This window comes from Mustelus asterias, chromosome 8 (assembly GCF_964213995.1).
Source record: "Mustelus asterias chromosome 8, sMusAst1.hap1.1, whole genome shotgun sequence".
Classification (NCBI taxonomy): Eukaryota; Metazoa; Chordata; class Chondrichthyes; order Carcharhiniformes; family Triakidae; genus Mustelus; species Mustelus asterias.
Window position 1 is genome coordinate 101,206,804 of NC_135808.1, and position 21,300 is coordinate 101,228,103.

Below are 21,300 nucleotides of genomic sequence, written 5' to 3' on the forward strand. Positions count from 1 at the left end.
TGGTGAGGATGATGCCTTCAGCCTTCTGAATGCTTTGCTCTAGTAAATTATGCCTCATCAAAGATAATGTGGGATAACACAAAGAAATGGAGGGGTTAGTGGAAGTGTGGGCAGAGCATGTGAAATGTCAATGATAGTGGGTAACTGTATAAATTCTAGATATTGAGACATTTACTTAGCATCCTTAGTTAGCAGATTTTTATTCATATTACTAAAACACTTTATCAATAAGAAAACCTTTTTCCAAAAAGGAAAACACTTTGTTCTCACTAGGTCTGGTTCCTGCCCTGACCAGGAATGCAAGAAAATACAAAGGGTTGTGAACACAAGCCAGCCTTCCATCCATTGACTCTGTCTACACTTCCCGCTGCCACAGGAAAGCAGCCAGCATAATCAAGGACGCCATGCACCCCGGACATTATCTCCTTCACCTTCTTCCATTGAGAAAAAGATGAGTCATGTATCAACCGATTCAAGAACAGCTTCTTCCCTGCTGCCATCAGACTTTTGAATGGACCTATCACACATTAAGATGATCTTTCTCTACACCCTATTGGTAATTGCAACACAATGTGCAGAATTTTGCTGTCCCGCCTGCCACGGGAATCGTGGCGGGCAGTACAGGACCATGCAAACATCCATTGATCTTGGGCGGGATTTTCCAGTCTTGGGGCGAGCTTGGCCAGAAAATCCTGCTGTATATTCTGCACCTTCTCCTTTCCTTCTCCCCATGTACTCAATGAACTGTGTGCTTTGTCTGTCTCGCATGCAAGAAATAATACTTTCACTGCCTACTAATCCATGTGACAACAATAAATCAATCAATTCAGTCAAGGTTCACTGCACAGCATTCTCTCCCCCCCCCCAACCCCCCTCCCTATGCCAAAGGTTCCCCGCAGTCCCACTCCACCGTCCCATTCTTCAATGCAACACGTTGCGGTTCGAACCCAGCAAGTGAAGCAGATCCGGCTCCTTTTCACAGGACGCACCCGCGCCTCTGCCCACATTCTGCAGTGCAATGACCGACTTTCACTTGCGGGAGGTGTGGTTAGACACGTCACGCTATAAATACTGAGAATCAGGCTGGGGGAAAGTGACTGCGATGTACAGTCCAGGCTGCAGAGAGCCGGGTTTTCCAAACATGTATCTGAAATAAAGCAATTGCAACCAAAGCCAATGATGAGAAGGCGGCAGGCGTCACCTTCAGCACACAGTGTGGGGAGACCAGCTCCCTGAGTCCTCACCACCAGGCGTGGACATCAGACCGGGGAATCGCTTAGCATTCAGAGGTATTTTTGTTCTCCAATGTTGGACGCTGTAGGCGTCTGGTATATATTTTTATTAATTGATTTTTTTTTGACGTGGTGTTTGCGTTTGCACTCAGTTTGTTTCTTGATCTTTTTAACTGCTTTTTTTTTGCTGAACTTTCTCTTCTTGACACCTGAATGTCCAGTGACATTGTGGGCTAGGAGCTTGCATGGTCTCCCCGGGTCTGCGTGGGTTGAGAAGGCGGGTGTGTGTTCTTGGAGAGAATTGCAGTGGGAGGGGGTGATATTGGTTGAATTCTCAGATAGACCTGCCTATCCCCCAAATACTGTCAGTGTGTTTCAAAGACTTCCGTACAAACACCCCTAATGGCTTAGCAAATAATGTGCATATAGTGGGCGAGGGTCAAGTGGTCTGGCTGCCTTAGACCTGTTTAATAACCCTACTCTCTCTCTCCCCCCCCCCCCCCCCCCCCTTCTCTCTATACAGTGTGGCTGGATCATAGAAAGGACTTGAACTCGGGACGTCCGGATGGATTCTGCTTGATTCGGGATTGACTGTCTGGAAAAAAGTCAGGAAAAGGCGTGGGGAAAGCCAATAAGCAGCCAACAGACGTTGGGAAGTTGAGCAGTGTCCAACAACTTGGCCGGAGCACCATCGCAGTGAATAGGATGGAGGTTGTAGCAAGTGGCGATTTCACACTGCCTGAGAAACTAACAAGCTTTTGAGGTTGACCTTGGAGTTCCAGGGAAGAGGTTCCAGGCTTCTCGTCTTCTAATCCGCCCCCTTCGCCTTTTTCTTATTTTCCAAACCAGAATTAAATCCCCGCGATTGAAGAGCAATGTGCACCGAGGGTTTTCAGTACCGAGCTCTGTTCGAGTACAAGAAGGAGAGGGAAGAAGATATCAACTTATTGCCGGGTGACCTTCTGACTGTGAGCAAGTCGGTGCTGCTGACGGCGAATTACCAAGAGGGGGATGAGAAGAGTCCCAAGGGATGGCTAAATGGTGTCAACGAGAGAAACAAAGACAAGGGGGACTTCCCTGGGACCTATGTTGAGTTTGTTGGACCGGTTCGAATTGTGACCCCAACTCCCAAGCCAAGACCAAGACCAGTCCCTCCCACACCAGCCGCCAGCTCAGCTCCCACTAATGGTATGTGTTCCTCAAACAGCTCGCTCCATCCACACTTTATATTCAACTTTAGAGCATTGAAATAGATTGTGGTTCCTGATGGAATTCGCAGCAATAGTTTTGACCCATTAGCCATCAATGTAGGGCATTTTGTCCAGAACAAAGTGGACGAAATTTAGTGCAATTTTGAATATTTAGTAGTTTAAAGAGAGAAGTCACTAGTTTATAATGGTGAGAGATGGCATAAAATTCAAGGATGAAAGTAATCTGACAAGGGTGGAGCTAATTTATGATTATCTCACCCTTTCGATTTTCAAAAAGAAGAATTGCCTGACTATCCTCGCCAAATTTGGGTCGGTTTAACCGGATGGCTAGGTAATGCATAAATTAAAGTTTTAAAATGGATTGATACATTTGTGCTAATGTTCTAAAATACACAATTCTGATCTTTAACATGACATTTTATTCTGACCTTGTGTGTTTTTGATAAACAAGTTTGAAAGTACTTGATTGCATTTCAGTATTCTGCCATCCAATTATTGCATATAGGATATTTTCCTATCCATTTCAGGTGTGGACTGTATATATTAGTCTTAGCGTATGCCTTCAGATAGAGAGAAAACTGCACTTTTAACAGTAAACACGTTCAGCTGCCTCACCAATTGTTTACCTGAGAAAGATACCAATCTATTTATGTGGTCAAAGAACTATCTCACTAACTATCTGCATTGATATTGGGCCATGGTAACATAAACTGGAGGAATACTGCACTATTGTACGCCGTGTAAAAAGAGTACTGTTTACTCTAAGGATGTGGTGTTCTTAAAAAAAAAAGCAACGTTCAAATTATGCACAGCAAATCCATTCAAGCATTCATCATTTAAAGTTAAAGCAATAACAATGACTTGACATTTTATTAAAGCTCAGAGATCTCCAGTTGCATGGAACCATTAAATAATTATGGCATTGGTTCTATAATCTAACACACAGCTATGTGTTGCAAAGTTTCAGATATCTGTGCAAAGTTCAGTAAATCATAATGTTGCTGGGGTTCCCATTTGTGAAGTCAAACCGGAGCACCAACGCATTTTCTAGGTGGTCTTATCTTTTCTCTCTGTCACAGGACAACACAAATAATATATTTTTAATACTCTTTGAAAATATAACATGGTTATAATCCAGAGTCTTTAATTTAAAATCTGGAACAAGTTTGAATTCATCAAAGCAATGACAAGAGTTTCACTTTTAAATAGTCAGAATACAGATCCAAATTCAGAGTGTTCCCGTCAAAGGAACGATGTAATGAAGCATTTGAAATATGTAAGAGAATTTTATTTCAAGTATATCGGTGGTAATCATCTCTCATTGAAGGATATCATCCTCAGTTCAATTTTGATGCAAAAGCAGTTTCTCATTCTTAAGTCCCACTTCTCTTCAGTAACGTTCAGCCTAATTGTCCAAAACTGGGGACTGTCATTTCAGTAAGGATGAGGCATTAAACAAGCAAGATTTACCAGTGTTTTCTTTTACACCTGTTATTGGTTGGAATATGGTTTCAGGTACAAAACATATATGCTATATAAAATGATTAGTTGATCATAACGAAAAGATCTATAGTTTCAGGGAGTTAAGTCAGTAATGTGGTGAGTTGAATAGCCCTTTGGGAGAATGTGCTGGATTAGGTGAGCAGGTTAGCATGATGGAACGGAGTTGTGGTAACACAGATGACTTTCATGTGAAACAAATTAGCAAGCTATCGATAGTGACTGCGCTTTTTATTGGAGCTACCTAAAGTTAAGCCGCTGTGAATTTTTAAAAAATCAGCTTTATGCCATAATTGCCATGTCACCATTGCAGTAAATGCCTTGTGTTTTCAATAAAAGTGAGTTTTTAAATGTGAACTAAACTCTGCAGTAGCAGTATTTCAGAAAAATTTAACTACAGAGTGATGAAAGTACAGTACATGGCACAAATGTTCAAATATCTTTCTGAACATCGATGAAAGCATATCATTTGCTTCATGAGTTAGTAGGTAAAATATGAGGGCAGCAAGAGCTTGTGTACGAAACCCATTCCAGAAACTTTCTGATTTTGGAAGGTTGCTGCTTATTTATGAGGTGATTAAGTGAGATTTGGAGAGGATATTTTTAATCAATGTTATCCAAAAGAGGATGGCCTTCTTTGAGAATTACAGCACCTCATGAAAAAAATTTGGGCTTATTAAAAATGTAGAATGGTGTTGGCAGTTCTGCATACTGTATGCGATTAGCGTGGACTTGTGCTAAAGATAGTGCCTCACTGTATTGAGACTAGAAGCCTGAATGCATCACAGCAATTGCACATGGAAAATGGAGGCACTTGTGATTCTGACATGGCATAATGGCAGTGTTCAATTTTTTAAAAAATGTGACAAATTATTTTATATTATTTATATCAGACGTTGCTTATATACTGATAATCAAAGGAGTATTCTACCTGGCTGAACAAAAACACTATTGAAGATACAAAATAAACAATTGGAAGAGAAAAGGTTCATTCTGTTGAAATAGATTGCTATGATTTTTTTTAAGATAAAATGGAAATGCTATGCTTCTGGTTTAGCAATTTGAAGAAAACAACTTGGAAGTCAAATTCTCTAAATACCACAGAAGATACATTTTCCTGACACATTAATAAGCAATTTTTTATATAAGAATTGAATGGGTTACCCAAAACTTTTCTCTTAGCTCGGAGCTGACCGTTTGCATTCAATTTAATTTTCTAATATGTGAATCTCTTTGTAAAAATCAGAAATAATAAATTACATTCTTATTTTGCATTTTTCATCTGTTGAAGCTTGCAGACTGTTCTTGATAGCAGAATTCCTTTCATTTACATTTTTAAAAAGCTGCCATATGTTTCAGGCTAGAAACAAAACTGACAATACTGACACACAACATTCCAGTGAATATTATTTTGGCGTGTTTTTATCATTTGGATTTTTGAATTCTGAAGCATAATTCGGATGCGAGAGAGGGGTTTGCGTCCACCTTTTTAGCTTTTGCATTGATCGACAGTGCAAATGTCTTTCATTCAGCATCATGGGAATCTTGCTTTTTTTCAGTGCATGGAGCTTTGAGGAAGCAGAGAAATAAGGAATAGAACATTTTTCAAATGGGACTGTGTCCTGCTAACAAAAGAGAAATGTATGTTTACCTATTGATTAGGAAATGGGAAATATTATCATTTTGAGTGCCGTGCATTAGGGTTACATCTTCTACACTCCAATCAATTGAGTGGATTTCTTTTCCACTTCAGCAGGCAATTTGAAACCCTTTCCATTTGTATGTATTTGTGTTTTGCTCTTCCAATTTTAAGGTTGCAGAGCCATTTTTGCCTGAGACATTTGTGTGTTGACAGATATCTTTTTGTACAAAATGTGCTAACAGTTAGGGTTCCTTATAGTAATTGTATTTGAGTGTTTCTACATTATTTGCTCTTTGCTCTACGTTGATTTTCTGTAAATTCAAATGACTCATTGATTTTAATAACTTTCAGGTCAGTCGCTTATCTGGAAGGAAATGTTTTTTCTGATTAATTTAATTGAACATTCGGAAGAGGATTTGAAATTGATTTTAATTTGAAACCATTCAAATTAGAAGCAGAATTTGCCATATTTTGAATTCTATCTACCCACACCTATCATTTAAAACTGATCACATCATTGTGAAATCTGACCTGCAAAATTATATTTCAGAATTAATTGATTCTTTTGATAAGCGTACAACTACTTTGTGAGTACTGCCCGTATTTTATTGGAAATGCTTGCCAGTGGGTGTGCAGTAGATTTAAGAACATCACAATCTAAGCCCTCCAATATGATATAGATCAATATTGTCTATGTTCACTTTATATGAACCTTTTGTGAAAATAAAACTGATAGGGTGCAGCAGCTAAGTGACTTCCTCTGATTTTCTTGAGCAATAAAAGCACTAACTAAAATATTATTTCTTCTCATAAGCGGTACTGCAGGGACATAAGTGAGATTAGTGGTTAGCACTGCTGCCTCACAATGCCAGGGACCCAGGTTCGATTCCCGGCTTGGGTCACTGTCTGTGCGGGGTCTGCATGTCACCCTGTGTCTGTGTGGGTTTCCTCCGGGTGCTCCGGTTTCCTCCCACAGCCTGAAAGACGTGCTGGTTAGGTGCTAAATTCTCCCTCAGTGTAACTCAAACAGGCGCCGGGGTGTGGCGACTAGGAGATTTTCACAGTAACTTCATTGCAGTGTTAATATAAGCCCACTTGTGACTAATAAATAAACTTTTTATCTGCCAGCAACACATGGTAGCATATAAAGCTAGACTTCTATCTTTTTCACTTACATGGTGAAAATTTTAACCCACTCAAAACCTATCCACTTACACAAAGTTAAAATGGAATCCATAGAATCAATCCCACCATTGGCAATAATTTACATCCTACTGCTTTGTATTTCGTAAGACTGTTACTTGGCTTTGTTTTTGATTTTCTTTCATGTTTGACAGTGTGAATTGTAGCATATAAAGCACAAAATACTTGGCTGTCAAGGACCACTCTCAAAAGTTGATGGCAGGTATCTATCTATCTGTCAATGTTGCGCTGAGTTGGCTGCTAGGAGGCAAAAAACGCAAATGTGAAATCTGATGGGAAGAGCCAGAATGATCTGGGAGCGTGGAAAGAGAGTACCAGATAACTGGACGAGAGGAGAAATGTACCAAATTGAATTAACACTGAAAAGGTAAAAGAGTTTTAGTATGAATTGGGTGGGGATGTGGGGAGAGAGACTAGAGGTGTTCAGTGCCACTTTAAGAGCTGAATGGAGTACAGTGAGCTGAATTTTCATTGGGGCGCCAATGTTGGGATCATTTCTAAATGCTGACCCAAACCACGTGGAGCCCGATGGAATTTTCAAGGAAGTGGTCAACTAGTGACCAGATGGGGCGTTTGTTCTTCAGTTAGGGATGGCAGACAATCTGGAGGCCTTGCAGCACTGAAACATCAGCAGTTCCAGTGTCAGAGATCAGCATTGACAATGTGGGTGGGTGAAAGAGAGGGTACCTTCGGATGGAGATGCTCACTGGAGAATCTTCAAAATGTCAAAATAGGAGGTGGGTACAGCTGCCACACCATTACTGTGGAGGGGAAAGCTCTCACATAGGATGGAGCCACAGCTGTAGCTCTATGGGTATCGCATGGGGGAGTCTTAGCTGTAGTGATGAAGAGCCACAGTCCCCCATCTCCATGACTGCATCCACCAATCCATCATTAGCTGGGTTATGGCCTCAGCATGCCAACCATTTTCCACCTTCAACATTTGGCTTTCCCCTTCAAGGTTTTGTGTACTTATGATTATATCCGTCTGATACAAAGTGGAGGAATGTTATGTATATAAATTCTGTGTGGCTACTTGTTTTTATATGTCAGGTTGTTTGAAATTGTGAATTCTTTGGAGAATGTGGCAGCTATTTTTTCTAGGAGCTGTAAGATCAAACATAAGAGGGTGGCTGATGCATCTCAGCTGAACCTTCAAGTGAGACCCAGGCCAAGTATAGAGGGGAAGTGAAGAGAAAAATGAGACTGGCGTGGCAATTAACATAAGCGGGAACCCAAAACTCCTCTATTGGCATTTAAATAGTGAATAGGTAGTAAGAGACAAGGTAGGGCCTATTAGAGATCAAATGTTGATAGGTGTTCAGAAGCGCAAGGCAAAGCTGGAATACTTAATGAACTGTTTGCATCCATGTTTACTAAGGAAGAGGATTGGGGAAGAGGAACGAGTAGAGATATTGGATGGAGTGAAAATTGACAGGCAGGATGAATTGGAAAGGCTGGCTATGCTTAAAGAGTACACAAGCCGCCTGGTCTGGATGGCTTGCATTCCAGGTTTATAAGCAAAGTTGAGTGGAAATAGCTTAAGGGCATGCCATAATCTTCTAATCTGCTCTAGAATCAGAGAATCCCTACAGTGCAGAATCAGGCCATTCAGCCCATCACATCTGCACCGATTCTTTGATGGAGAACCCCACCCAGAGCCTATCCATGTAAACCCACATATTTACTCTGCAAATCTCCATAACCTACACATCCTGGGACACTTAAGGGGCAATTTAGCATAGCTAACCCACCTAACCTGCACATCTTTGGAGTGTGGGAGGAAACCGGAGCACCCGGAGGAAACCCATGCAGAGATGGGGAGAATGTGCAAGGCCGGAATTGAACCCGGGTCCCTGGCGCTGTAAGAATACAGGTCCTTGGCGCTGTGAGGCAGCAGTGCTAACCACTGCCACGTTAGGCAGCAGTACTAACCACTGTGCCATCTTAGGCAGCAGTACTAACCACTGTGCCACCTTAGGCAGCAGTGCTAACCACTGTGCCACCTTTAAGAAATGTTTGGCAAAGTATCATAGAAAAGATTTGTTAACAAAATTGTGGCTCATGGAGCCGAAAGACTGGTGTAAGTGTGAATAAAGAAATTGGCTTACTGATGTCTTAAGGACAAAAACAATGAGCCATGGTTACCTTCCTTGTAGGTTTGGCCAACATTAGTGATGATGCCAGTCAACTACAACAGGACATGGATGTCCATTCTGCTGGCCTATTTAAGTGACACATGGAATTTAATACAGAGAGGTGTGAGGCAGAGGCAATAATGGCACAGTTCTAATGTGTGGGAAAGAGGCAGTGGAGCTCTCATTGGGTTTGCATCCTAAGGAATCTGCCCACCATTCCTCACTGGATGGCATATTCAGATGTGGAGATGCTGGCGTTGGACTGGGGTAAACACAGTAAGAAGTCTCACAACACCAGGTTAAAGTCCAATAGGTTTATTTAGTCGCAAAACCCACTAGCTTTCGGAGCACTGCCCCTTCGTCATGTGAGTGGGAGTTCTGTTCACAAACAGGGCATATAAAGACACAAACTCAATTTACAAAGTAATGGTTGGATTGCGAGTCTTTACAGGTAATCAAGTCTTAAAGGTACAGACAATGTGAGTGGAGAGAGCATTAAGCACAGATTAAAGAGATGTGTATTGTCTCCAGACAGGACAGTTAGTGAGATTTTGCAAGCCCAGGCAAGTTGTGGGGATTACAGATAGTGTGACATGAACCCAAGATCCCGGTTGAGGCCGTCCTGATGTGTGCGGAACTTGGCTATCAGTCTCTGCTCAGCGACTCTGCGTTGTCGTGTGTCGTGAAGGCCGCCTTGGAGAACGCTTACCCGAAGATCCAAGGCGGCCTTCACAACACACGACAACGCAGAGTCGCTGAGCAGAGACTGATAGCCAAGTTCCGCACACATGAGGACGGCCTCAACCGGGATCTTGGGTTCATGTCACACTATCTGTAACCCCCACAACTTGCCTGGGCTTGCAAAATCTCACTAACTGTCCTGTCTGGAGACAATACACATCTCTTTAACCTGTGCTTAACGCTCTCTCCACTCACATTGTCTGTACTTTTAAGACTTGATTACCTGTAAGGACTCACATTCCAACCATTATTTTGTAAATTGAGTTTGTGTCTATATATGCCCTGTTTGTGAACAGAACTCCCACTCACCTGATGAAGGGGCAGCGCTCCGAAAGCTAGTGGCTTTTGCTACCAAATAAACCTGTTGGACTTTAACCTGGTGTTGTGAGACTTCTTACTGGCATATTCAGAGGCAGACAATTTAGGAGGCTGCCTTCCAGAAGGATTTACTGGTGGGCATGTTGCCAGTAAGTGTGAGGTCAGAATGTGGGACTGGTCTGGCCTCTCCATTATTCTTTTTAAAGGACAGTATGCTTCCCTGTGATTGCTAGTTCTCTGGATTGTAAATCCCACCAGTGCCAGGGAGGCACTGAAAGATGTTTGAATGTAATTTCCCTGCACATTGCAGATGTATAATAAGAGGACCCCTTTCTCTAATTAATTCTGAGCATGTTTGCAAAGTGGCATCTGTGCTTTGGAGAAAGGCCTAACCGGGGTCAGAATGGAAATGTTATTAACAGATTAACACTCTGACATTTACAGGAATTCCTATGTTTTACAGGGAATTAAATCCAACATGGACTCCAAGAAAAAAGAGAAAATATTGCAAGCCTGGTGCAACACTTTTTTTCTGTCCAGTTGCAATATAGTTGCCATATGCTTGCAGAATATAAAATAGGACTGAGTATTGTGTGCTTTACTCATACTGCAACCGAAATGTCAGAACGTGCTTCATGGATTGTACACTGACATTTTTCCATCTCCTTTTGATTACAAATAGATGGTGGGTTGGAGCTTCAACTCTTTTCTGCTTCTGACGTAAGAAATATAATTTGAATTTCAAAGCTTCTGTCTTGTGTGTTTACTTGTATGTTTGCCTGTGAATAATCATCAGACAACGATCATATGACTTTGAAGCAAACTACAGTGCACAAAGATGAAGCCAGCTAATGGGCTAGGAGCACCATAATAAATGTAAATTTGAGGCTGTAAAGAGGCAAATTTTCTAGTTTCTTTGGGAGAAAAATGACCAGATTACAAATAGGTGTAAGTAATTTGATATTGCTCGGATGTTCTTGGTGACTGGCACCTTTTTAAGTTTAAAGTTTATTTATTAGTGTCATAAGTAGGCTTACATTAACACTGCGATGAAGTCATTGTGAAATTCCCCTCGTCGCCACACTCCGGCGCCTGTTCGGGTACACTGAGGGAGAATTTAGCACGGCCAATGCAGCTAACCATGTCATCTTTCAGACTGTGGGAGGAAACCGGAGCACGCAGAGGAAACCCACGCAGACACAGGGAGAATGTGCAGACTCCACAGTCAGTGAGCACATCTTTCCTGTGAAAACTGATTGCATTTAGTGTGTTTTTTGTACCGAACATTGTAGCCATGCCTTGATGAGTGGGTTAATTATGAGAAGGGAAAGAAATGTGGAATGTCGCCACATCCTAGATAAATTCCGTGAATCTAATCTGTGCAGTGTGAATTGCTATCTGAATATCACCATTTTGCAGAACAGTCCAGGAGGCAGTAACAGTGCTGGATTTTGAGTGGATCTGAGTTGAACTGCTTAACAAAGATCTGGTGAATAATTCAGCAGGAGAGCCTCCAGGGTTTCACCTCCCTCAAAATCAGTGGTCTACACTCAACAGAAACCACATACTCTATAGAAGGACACCACACTTCCACTACAAATGGAACGTCAGGGACGGCCCAGCCTGTATCTGTGGTCGACCCAATCAGACTTTTCCCCACATTGCAAATGAACGTTTTTTACAAAACAATTGCCACACGATCCAGTTAACAACACACTGTCTGTGGCTTGGCTGTCCAACTTGGACTGAGGGTTGAAAAGTTGGGCGGCACAGTGGCACAGTGGTTAGCACTGCTGCCTCATGGCGCCAGGGAGCTGGATTCAATTCCCAGCTTGGTCAGTAGGTGCTAAATTCTCCCTCAGTGTACCCGAACTGGCGACTAGGGGATTTTCACACTAACTTGTGACACTAATAATAAAAAAAAGATTCGAAGAAAGAGGCAGTAAGCCTCTTCATCAGTATCTTTCTCTAGATCATCAGTATCTTTCTCTAGAACGGCAACTGTTGGATGTAATTTGTTTTCTTATTCTGCAATTGTTTGGTGCCAGGGCTGGTTTTTACCGGTATGTTTTCACTGCTGTGCATAAGGAGCTTAAATTGTGTTGGTATTTTTTGTGCCCAGCATTTGCAAGACTTTCTTCCTGACATCAGATTCCGAGTATTTTCTGGAGAGCTTCTGAGATGTTTTGATTTGTCCAGTTGTAAAATCTGACTCTTGTAGACTTTGTGAAACTTAACCCCAGCTATCCTATGCAAGTAATGTGGGATGTTAACACGCGAGAGCGCCATCAAAAGATTCAGGTTACATTATAAACAGTAAGAGATGTTCACATAATTAAAGATCTTTTGGATCGTTGCCTGAGCTCTATTTCAGTTGAGAGTATATGTGCTGTAATATGTTGAGTTTTTCTTCATGTGCGGGTATCTGGAATGCTGACAGTAGCAATTCAAATCGAAACCCTCTAATGAAATGTTTCATGTTTAATTTTGAAGAGTACAATATATTGACTTTTAAATAGTAACTTGCACTGCTGGGTAACTGGTTCTGCAGTGTGTCGAAACTGGTATTTGACTATCGTGGCACATTTAAGCTGCTGTTAAGGGATTGTGTGCACAACATGGATGACAATAATGACAACTTGCCTGTTTTTTTTTATATAGAGGCGATCTGCTTGTGTCGACTTGAAGATATTGAGTGAAATTTAAATTTTCACACATTCACAGAAATGTATAATAATAATTCTCAGAATAATTCTAATTCCAACTTTAGTTTCTTCTTTATCATTTTTCAAGTATTTGTTTTGTTTCACGTGTTTGTTGCACCAATAGAAATTACTTAAATTATTCTATTGTGAAAAAGATGAGAGTTGGTTTGCTGCCACAGTGTATGACTAGTAGTTTCATACGTTGTATATTGAACCTATTTGTGACACGTACCATACACAAATCGTTAATAGTGGGAAGTACTAGTTGTCAGTTAATGCAGCCATGTTGCTCTTTTAGATTAAATCCCGGAAGTGCTGCAATTACTTTTACCTAAAGAAATGGTGGAAAATATTCGCCTATGATTTCTTAGAAAATTTAAGCAGTTCCTTTTTAAAAATTAAGGTTAAGGGAGCATCTACTTATAGAATCGCAGTATGGAAGAATGTTGGATTTTCTCCATAATCGCCTACATTTAAGTGTCCTTAATATTTTTTATATCGTGAAAAGATTGAGAAATGTGGAAAAGCAGTGGGATCTTTGAGGGACACCATATCACTCATGGAAGGCTGATCACTGGCAACTGGACATCAGCAATGAAATAGTTTGTAACAAATGAACAAAAATACAATTATGTCATGTCTTTTATGAACTTGTTGTCTTAAAGTTCTTTATTTTTTACTTTACTTTTGAAGTGTGGTCATTTGCAATGTTGAGAAATTTGGCAACCAATTTGTGCACAGCGGGAGCACACAAACTGCAGCGAAACTACACCCAAAGATGTGCAGGTTAGGTTGATAGGCCATGCTAAATTGACCATTAATGTCAAGGGGATTAGCAGGGTAAACACATGGGGTTAGGGGGATAGGGTTTCGGTGGGATTGCTGTTTGTGCAGGCTCGATGGGCCGAATGGCCGCCTTCTGCACTGTAGGGATTCTATGAAATAATGACCAGATAATTTATTACTGCTGGAATTACTTGAGGGACCAATATTGTCCTGGACACCAGGAGTGCACCTTCAAATAGTGCTGTGGGATCTTTTGTGTCCACCTGAGTGGGCAGATGGGGTCTCAGCTTAATATCACATCCAAACGACAACCCCTTCTACCTCACTCATTGCTGCACTGAAATGCCAACCTTGACTACGTGCTTAACTCTTTGCCATAGGGCTGAATTCTATCCACGACCTTTTCACTCAGAAGATGACAGTGTTACCCACTGGGCCAAGATTGACACTGAAAAATCAGCAACAATCACAGGTTCTCCCTCAAGTTTACCATTTAAAGGGATGCTGCTTTGAATCAAGGAGATACGGAGGGTAGACTGTGCCTAGTCTATTACTGCCTCTGTATCTCCTGTAGTTTGAGGCTGGCTCCAATTTTCTCCTCTGAAATCTTTGCTGTTTATTGTTACAAGTCACAAGAACTATAATTTCAGATTCAAGCAAGCAGTAATCTGGCTTAACTATTTTACATACTCCACAGCTGGAAGGTGGACGATCAAAGACATTGCTTCCCCCAAATTCTTTTCCCATTTATTATTTTAAGATTTCCAGAACTCTAAGGGAAATAAAGCAAATCTTCCAAGTGCTGTTTGATTATTTTAGGGATTCTTTGCAGTTTATGTCTTGATTAGTAAAAAGATTTTTTTAAAATGATGAACGTGAGATGCCTTGAAATTGTATTCTTTCTTTATGCATATTAATTTTTAAATTAATGCATTAGACTTTTGCCTTATGATTCAATAAGTATTGCGAGACCTGGGAATAAGAGGTAAACATATGCGACTGAGCATCAGCATTGAGCTAGACTGGCTGACATCCTTGACTGAACACAAGTAATTACTGCACACCCACACTCCAATAAATAATGATTAATGAGCACTTCCGGACTAGGAAGAGCTGAAGCACAAACCAGGGAAGCTCTGCAGGTAGAAATACGCCTGATTCCTATTTTTTATGCTCAAGCACCGGAATAAAGCAGCACCTCAATGAAAATCATAGGAAGACTCTTGGAAGTAATGCCCTCAGAAGCATTCACAAGATCTTGAAACGATTGAGCTATTCCGAAATGACAGATTGATCCACTTGCTGTAACTTCACCTTAATCAATATTAATTTTGTATTTGGAATAAACACATGGTTGTAATTAACACTTGACCTCATTTAAATATTTTTAGTGGCTTGATTAAAACCCCTCATTTCATCTGATTTATAAAGGTGAAGGGCTGTTAATTCAATTCAAGTTCTGAATTCTAAATTGCCAAGGTGGTTTGTGTTGGTTCAACAGAACCTCTGCTCAACTTTTAACCGGCCAAACCATGGGCTGGATTTTATGTTGAAAAAGTTGAGGGGGGTTTAGCAGGGGTGTGCCTGCCCACCATCCCGATGGCTGATTCGCAGCAATTAAACACTGGGAGCAGTGTTAATTGCTTTAAGGCAAGACTTCAGCCTCAGAGGTCAATTCACGCACGGTGTGTGTAATATATATATATAATTACATATATTTTTTGCCAAGGCTGGCTGGTCAGGGTGAAGCAGGAGGGGGACCTTAGCAGATGTGCCTCTGATGGGTCCAGGGGACCCACAAAGGATGTCACCCCCCTCCTCCCCCCAATTGCCCAGCACAAAGTGTGTGTGGGGCACAATGAGGCCATTAATTAGGCACTTAAGGTTCTCAATAGGAGCAAGGGCCACCTGATGACTCCCTTGCAACACTCCACCCCAATATAAGTTTGGACAGGTTGGTAGGCTAGACGATGAGAAGGCCACCCGCTACAGTTATGAGCCAATTAGCCTTTACACACACCCTGGCAGGGGAGCTTAAAATCCACTCCCAGGTTTCAATCCTGTTTTAGAGTGAGGTTTATTAACAGGTGGTCTTGTTACTTTTCGTCACGAACATTGGATCAGGTGTTATATTTTTAAGGGTTGCAGGATGCTTTAAGAGCTGAGCACATGATTTGATGGTGATGTCATTAGGGTGCTTGCAGGGGCTGTTGTTTTACTTTGTACTCTATGCAGAGCAGGGAACATCTCTTTCAATAAAACCTGTTGTGTGTTAGTTTGAATCTATGTGTGCAAACCATGCCTTTCCGTGTAAAACTCACAACTCCCTAACATTATCAATTCGAGATTTTGTTTCATCAAGAACATTGAAAAAAGATCCTACGTAGAATAACAAATTGTGGGTCCTCACACTTGGAATGGGTGAGAATCCACGCAGTATTTGAAAAGAGTGGATGCTTTGCTGTATGGCTGGGGCCGTTTGGAGAGACAAAATACATCAAGTCAACGGCCTCCAGGGTAAACAGGGGAGTACCGGGAAGGCAGTAAATTTTTAAAAAATGTACAAATGAGCAAACTGAAATTGCTAGCGCCTATAAGAGAAATGACGAGTCAATTAGGTTCCATGAATCGTTTCAATGAACTAAATGAATGTTTCAGTACTCTACAAGCGAATAAAATTACAAACGAGTTGCTTCTACCAGTTTTTTGCAGTACAATAGGAAGTAAAACCTTCAATTTGCTCCAGCGCATGGTTCATCCATCAAAAGCAGGAACCAAGGTTTATGATGACTTGGCAAAGATAATTGAAGAGCATTACTCTCCATAGCCATTGATCAATAAGATGGCAGATTTCCTTCTCTAAAAGACTTCAGTGAATCAGATTGGTTTTTACGACAACTGATGACAGTTATATGGTCATGGTTCATAGTTAGAAACTGATTCTGTTAGTAGGAGAATCGATAGCCAGAGGGTACAGGTTTAAAGATGGGCGCCGGAAACCTCCTACCTCACCCACGGCTGGGATTCCCCGGTCCTTTTGCAGTAAATGAAGCTTTGGCTGAGTGCCAAATTCTACGTCGTCACTGGTGGCAGGAGCGGGCGAGCGGGATCAGAGAATCCCATGGGATACGTTATGATTTGGAACTCATTGCCTGAAAGGGTCATGGAAGCAGATTTCAATATTGATTAGGATATAGACTTGAAAATGAAAGATTTCCAGGGACATGTGGTGGTGGAGGCAAACTCAATAGGGTCTTTTTTTAGGGTTTTTTTTAGGGTCTTTTAAGAAGCTCCTGGATGAGTACATGGGACTTAATAGGATGGAGGGTTATAAATAGGCCTAAAAGGTAGGGATATGTTCGGCACAACTTGTGGGGCCGAAGGCCTGTTTTGTGTTGTAGTTTTTCTATGTTTCTACGGGGAATGAAAAGGGGACTGGAAATAATTGGACAGTTCATTTGAAGAGCAGACCAAGGCTCAAGACTAAATGATCTATGATAGCTAAATTTTTAATATCTCCTTTCATTACCTTGCCAGATTCTCCGACCTTGCCTGCAGCTGGGATTCTCCAGCCCGCTGCTGTGAATGGAGATGTGGCTGAACATCAAATTCTCCATTCTGGCAATGGCGGGGTGGGGAGGGTCGTGCGAGACCAGACAATTTCAGCCACTGTTCTTGCCTCAATCTGTTTCTCAATTGTTTCATGTGTATAATTATCATGTGACACTATGTTAAGAATGCTTAGATCAGCCATGATCTCACTAAATGGTGAAGCAGGCTCAAAGGGCCAAATGGTCCTGTTCCTAATTCGTACGTTCATAGGTAAATTATATTAGCTCAAAGTTGCTGAATAAAGATCCCTACCATTGACATTTTTCACACAGGGTTTGAGGAGTGCAAGTGAGAATTTCCGGACAGTTATTAGCAAAGGCCCTTGTGTCCAGGACAACTCAGTTGGTGTGAACAGGTGAGCATGGAGTACTGTGCTGTGCAGAACAAGGATTAGCTGGGAAACATTTATAAAAATTGAACTGGAAGCTGAGCCAGCAATGCCAAAGGTTAGATCCTTTGCCATACTTTTCATTAAAAATTATTTCACCAATTATTCTACCTGTTTTGTGTCACATAAGGCATAATTAATGGAAGGATTTAATCTTTGCTGCAATCATGTACATGCCAGACCCAACTATGATTTTTGGAAATTTGTCAACATTCTTCAACAAGCAGTTTGTTTTGATTGTTGCCTTTCACTGATATGCTTGTCTGAGATTCTCTGCTACATCGTTTGACACTGTAACGGTGAAGTAATAGTGGCTGGCTACTGAATACTGCCTTTGTGTAGCTTTGTAAAACCCAAGTATGTTTTGGCACAATTCATTGCTGCGCGAGATACGACGGAAGCCAGTTGAGGATTGATAGCTGCAACTGTCACAAAAATGAAAGAAGAGCTTGTTGTGTATGCACTTCGATATAAGTTTTGGTGAGCAAGATTAATCTTTGAACAAAATTAATCTTTTGTTTTCCATCCCAAGGCATAAACAAAAATGACAAGAAATGTGTTTTTTTTTTGCACATTGAGGGATCTTAGAGCTCCAAAATAGGGCTGGTGGTGCACCGTTGGGGCAAATCATATCAGGGCACCATATTGGTGAGGGTGTTAATGAGTGGAGTAATCATTTGATGCATTCAGAGGAGGCAGATCATGACTGCAATCAGCATGAAGCACTAATGTGAAGCACTTTAGACATCGAGGTCCAGTTTCTCTTAATCTCTCACAGCTGAACCTTTGATTCAACAAGTGTTTTCCATCGTTGTTCAAAGTTGCGAGTGAAAATGGTATTGCAGTCACTGAAGGGGTTTTGCTGACTTCAAAACTTCTGCACAAAGCAGTTGCTTCCAGATGTGGGTGCACTAGTAGGCATTCTCCTGAAATAGAGTGGAACTTGGAGGATGAAAGATGCCATGCAGAGCAAGCCAAGCTGATGGAAAAGCAGAAGCAGAAACGCTCTGAGCGGGAGGCCATATCGACCCAGGGTGTTCAAGCAGCAAATTGCCTACATGAACCTCAGTGAGGAATGACTGATATGATTTGTCTGCATTTCAACAAGGACATTCTCACTGATATCTGCCACCGTCTGCACCAGAAGGACCAGTGGTTGCAAAAGCGAGCACAACGATGAATTTGTGTGTCATCCTGCTTCTGACCTGGAATATTTTGCAGCATCTTGCAGTTTGCCGTCCACTGTGCTGTAAGAGAGGTCACTGAGGCTCTTTACTTAATGAGAACCAATTACTTTTCATCCTCTCTTTCCACCACCATGTGGCCTGACTAACATTGCCGGCTTCCCCATGGTGCAGGCTGCCAAGGACTGCACACGCTCAGCATTTCGCAGGCTCCACATGTCAACTCTTCCACCTTGAGAACCAAAAGGAATTTCATTTCCTCAGTGCTGACTGGAGTGCAACCAATCACAGCATACCATGCAGGTCAACGACCGGTATCTTGGCAGCAGTCTTGCGACCTTCATTTTCCTGCTGCCCGCTGTGCCAGCTGGGTTTGAGTCAGTACTGCAAAGCAAAGGATGGCTATCGGGTGATGAGGACTATCCTTCGATAAGATGGTTCATGAATCTAGTGTGCAATCCATGCACCACAAACGTACAATAAAAGCCATGTTGGCACATGAGATGTGAAAGAGAGCATGCTGAAACTGTGGTTTGGATTTCATGGTCAGTGGGAAGCAGCATGGCTTTTCATTGACCTTGAAAGAAAGCTACTCACAAGGATCTAAAATCGAACTTTGTGCTGTGGATTTTCCTTCTCCCAATGTCCATTTGAATCTGGCACCAAGCCAAGGGGTGTTTATCAATAGTGATGTTATCAATCAGCATTATCTGCCAATCACATCGCATTGTTCTCACAGTCAGCAAACCAGGAAGATAAAATGCGCAAAACTTTTCACTTTTAACAATGTTTACAGACAGTGAAATGAATTATTTGGCCCTTCAATGACACTGATTTTTAATGGGAGAGATTGTAGATGGTCTTGCAAATGACCTGAAGCAGTTGTGGGTCTAGGAAGGATGGCACCATCTCAATGTTGGCGGCAACTGCCTGAAAGGCAGCAACAAAGACACTGGCAGAGCGTGAGGCTGAATCCTGCCAGCCAAAGAGAGGACAGCAAGTTTATGCTCATTGGAGCAACTGCCACTTGTGGGGGTGGGTTGGGGTGAGGAGGTGATGGGTAGAATACAATAGTCGGCACCTCAGCATTCCTAGTAATCTGCTGTGACACCCACCCGAGCCCTTTTGCATTTTGCAATCGATTGCAGCGGTCTGAGCTTGTATGGTAACAAGATGACCTTACAGGTCAGCAGTCTGAGCCACTGCAGCACTCCGATATTGGGCGGAAGCTACTTGTGCTGCAGTGGAAGCTGCAAGATTGGCCATCAGATGCTGAATCACAACTGGGACCGCAAGTGTGCAGGTGGAGTGGCCACCGCTTCTGTGCTGCAAAGGATGGGTTGCAAGTTTCACTCAAAGCCCTGTGCCAGGTTGGTGTCTGACTGCCCCGTGCTTCTTGATGTTGGGCAGAGACTTTCTGACAGACCTGCCAGTGCACAAAATGTTTCATCGTGCATATCCATCAGTGTTCTACTGTACGCTGCATCATAAACACCCTAACTGGGTCCTCTGCAATGTAACTCTGGTGTGACTTTTGCTTTCCAATGAGCCTGCAATGGCGCTATTCTCGCCACCTGACCAGGCCACAGCACATGGTGCCTTGCTGTTATCCTCTAAATGAAACAGTGTCAGTATCTGGGCTGGTGGCTCTGTGTGTGAGAGTGACTCTTCTTCACCATCACTCTTCTCACTCTTCCACCATCACCTGATCAACTTGCATTTCTTGGGTATCCAAAAAGAGGAAGGCACCAGGTTGTGTTGCAGGCAATCGGTGGTATACGAAAAAGATGCATGTTTACACCACCTGCAACTTGTAAATCAGAAAATATTGTGGGATGAGGGGAATATGGATGTGAGAAGGAAGCTTTTCCTTCTCTCATCCTTTTAGGGCTGTTCCTGTCCTAAATTTTTCAATACAATTTTTAGACCCTCAGTTCAGACTAGCTCCAGACCAGGGTAGGTATGGTAATGTTGTTTCAAGTTTTGCAGAATTGAATACGTTAATCATAAGTACGGAAATGTGATACTTAACAGAGGCAGTGGTATACCAACAGATCATTCCAGAATGCTGCCTGAGGATCCTCTGGTTGGCTGCAGTGCTGTTGCTTGCTGTGTTCCGTTGGCTGGTCTAGTTTCTCTTCTTGGTGCGTGCTGACAGATACAACAAATTCTTCTCTTGTATGTGTTTTCAGCTTTGGCCTTATGCCATATAAGGTAAAACTCGGTACTGTCCATTTCATTGGTTCAATATTACTTCACTAGCCATCCATTGTCTGCACATTCTTCATGAGCCAATATCAGATGATTCCTGTTCTTAATCTGTACAAAAGTCCCAAATTTCATTCTTGTCTGACATTTCTCATTTCTATGACCCTATAGTTTTGTTCGTACGTGCTTTGGCCTATTTGTCTCTGCCATTGCCCTTACGCAGATGTCAATTTGACAAAACATGTGTTTTTCAACATTCAGTCAAGCAAAGATGCTTAAGACAACATTTTAGTACAACTCCTATGACCTTTATTCCATACATATTCCCAAGGTAAGGTGATTTCTACCCATATTTGGTTCAAGCCAAATAAGTATCTGCCGATAGAGTCTCACAATCTAGAAACATAGCATAAATATGACACAAAAATGACG

At 41.9% G+C, this 21,300-nt stretch overlaps 1 protein-coding gene across 2 annotated transcripts in view; it reads left to right on the forward strand.

The window, feature by feature from the left end:
• Positions 1–1,050: 1,050 nt before the first annotated feature.
• Positions 1,051–21,300, forward strand: part of pik3r3b (phosphoinositide-3-kinase, regulatory subunit 3b (gamma)) — a 549,621-nt gene continuing 529,371 nt past the window's right edge. Inside the window, exons 1-2 of one of the 2 annotated variants that reach the window (XM_078218604.1) lie at positions 1,051–1,289; positions 1,756–2,420. In XM_078218604.1, coding sequence (XP_078074730.1) covers positions 2,108–2,420 — 313 coding nt within the window. In that variant the 5' untranslated portion in view covers positions 1,051–1,289; positions 1,756–2,107. The remainder of the gene's footprint in view (positions 1,290–1,755; positions 2,421–21,300) is intronic. The other variant, XM_078218605.1, reaches the window with a different exon arrangement.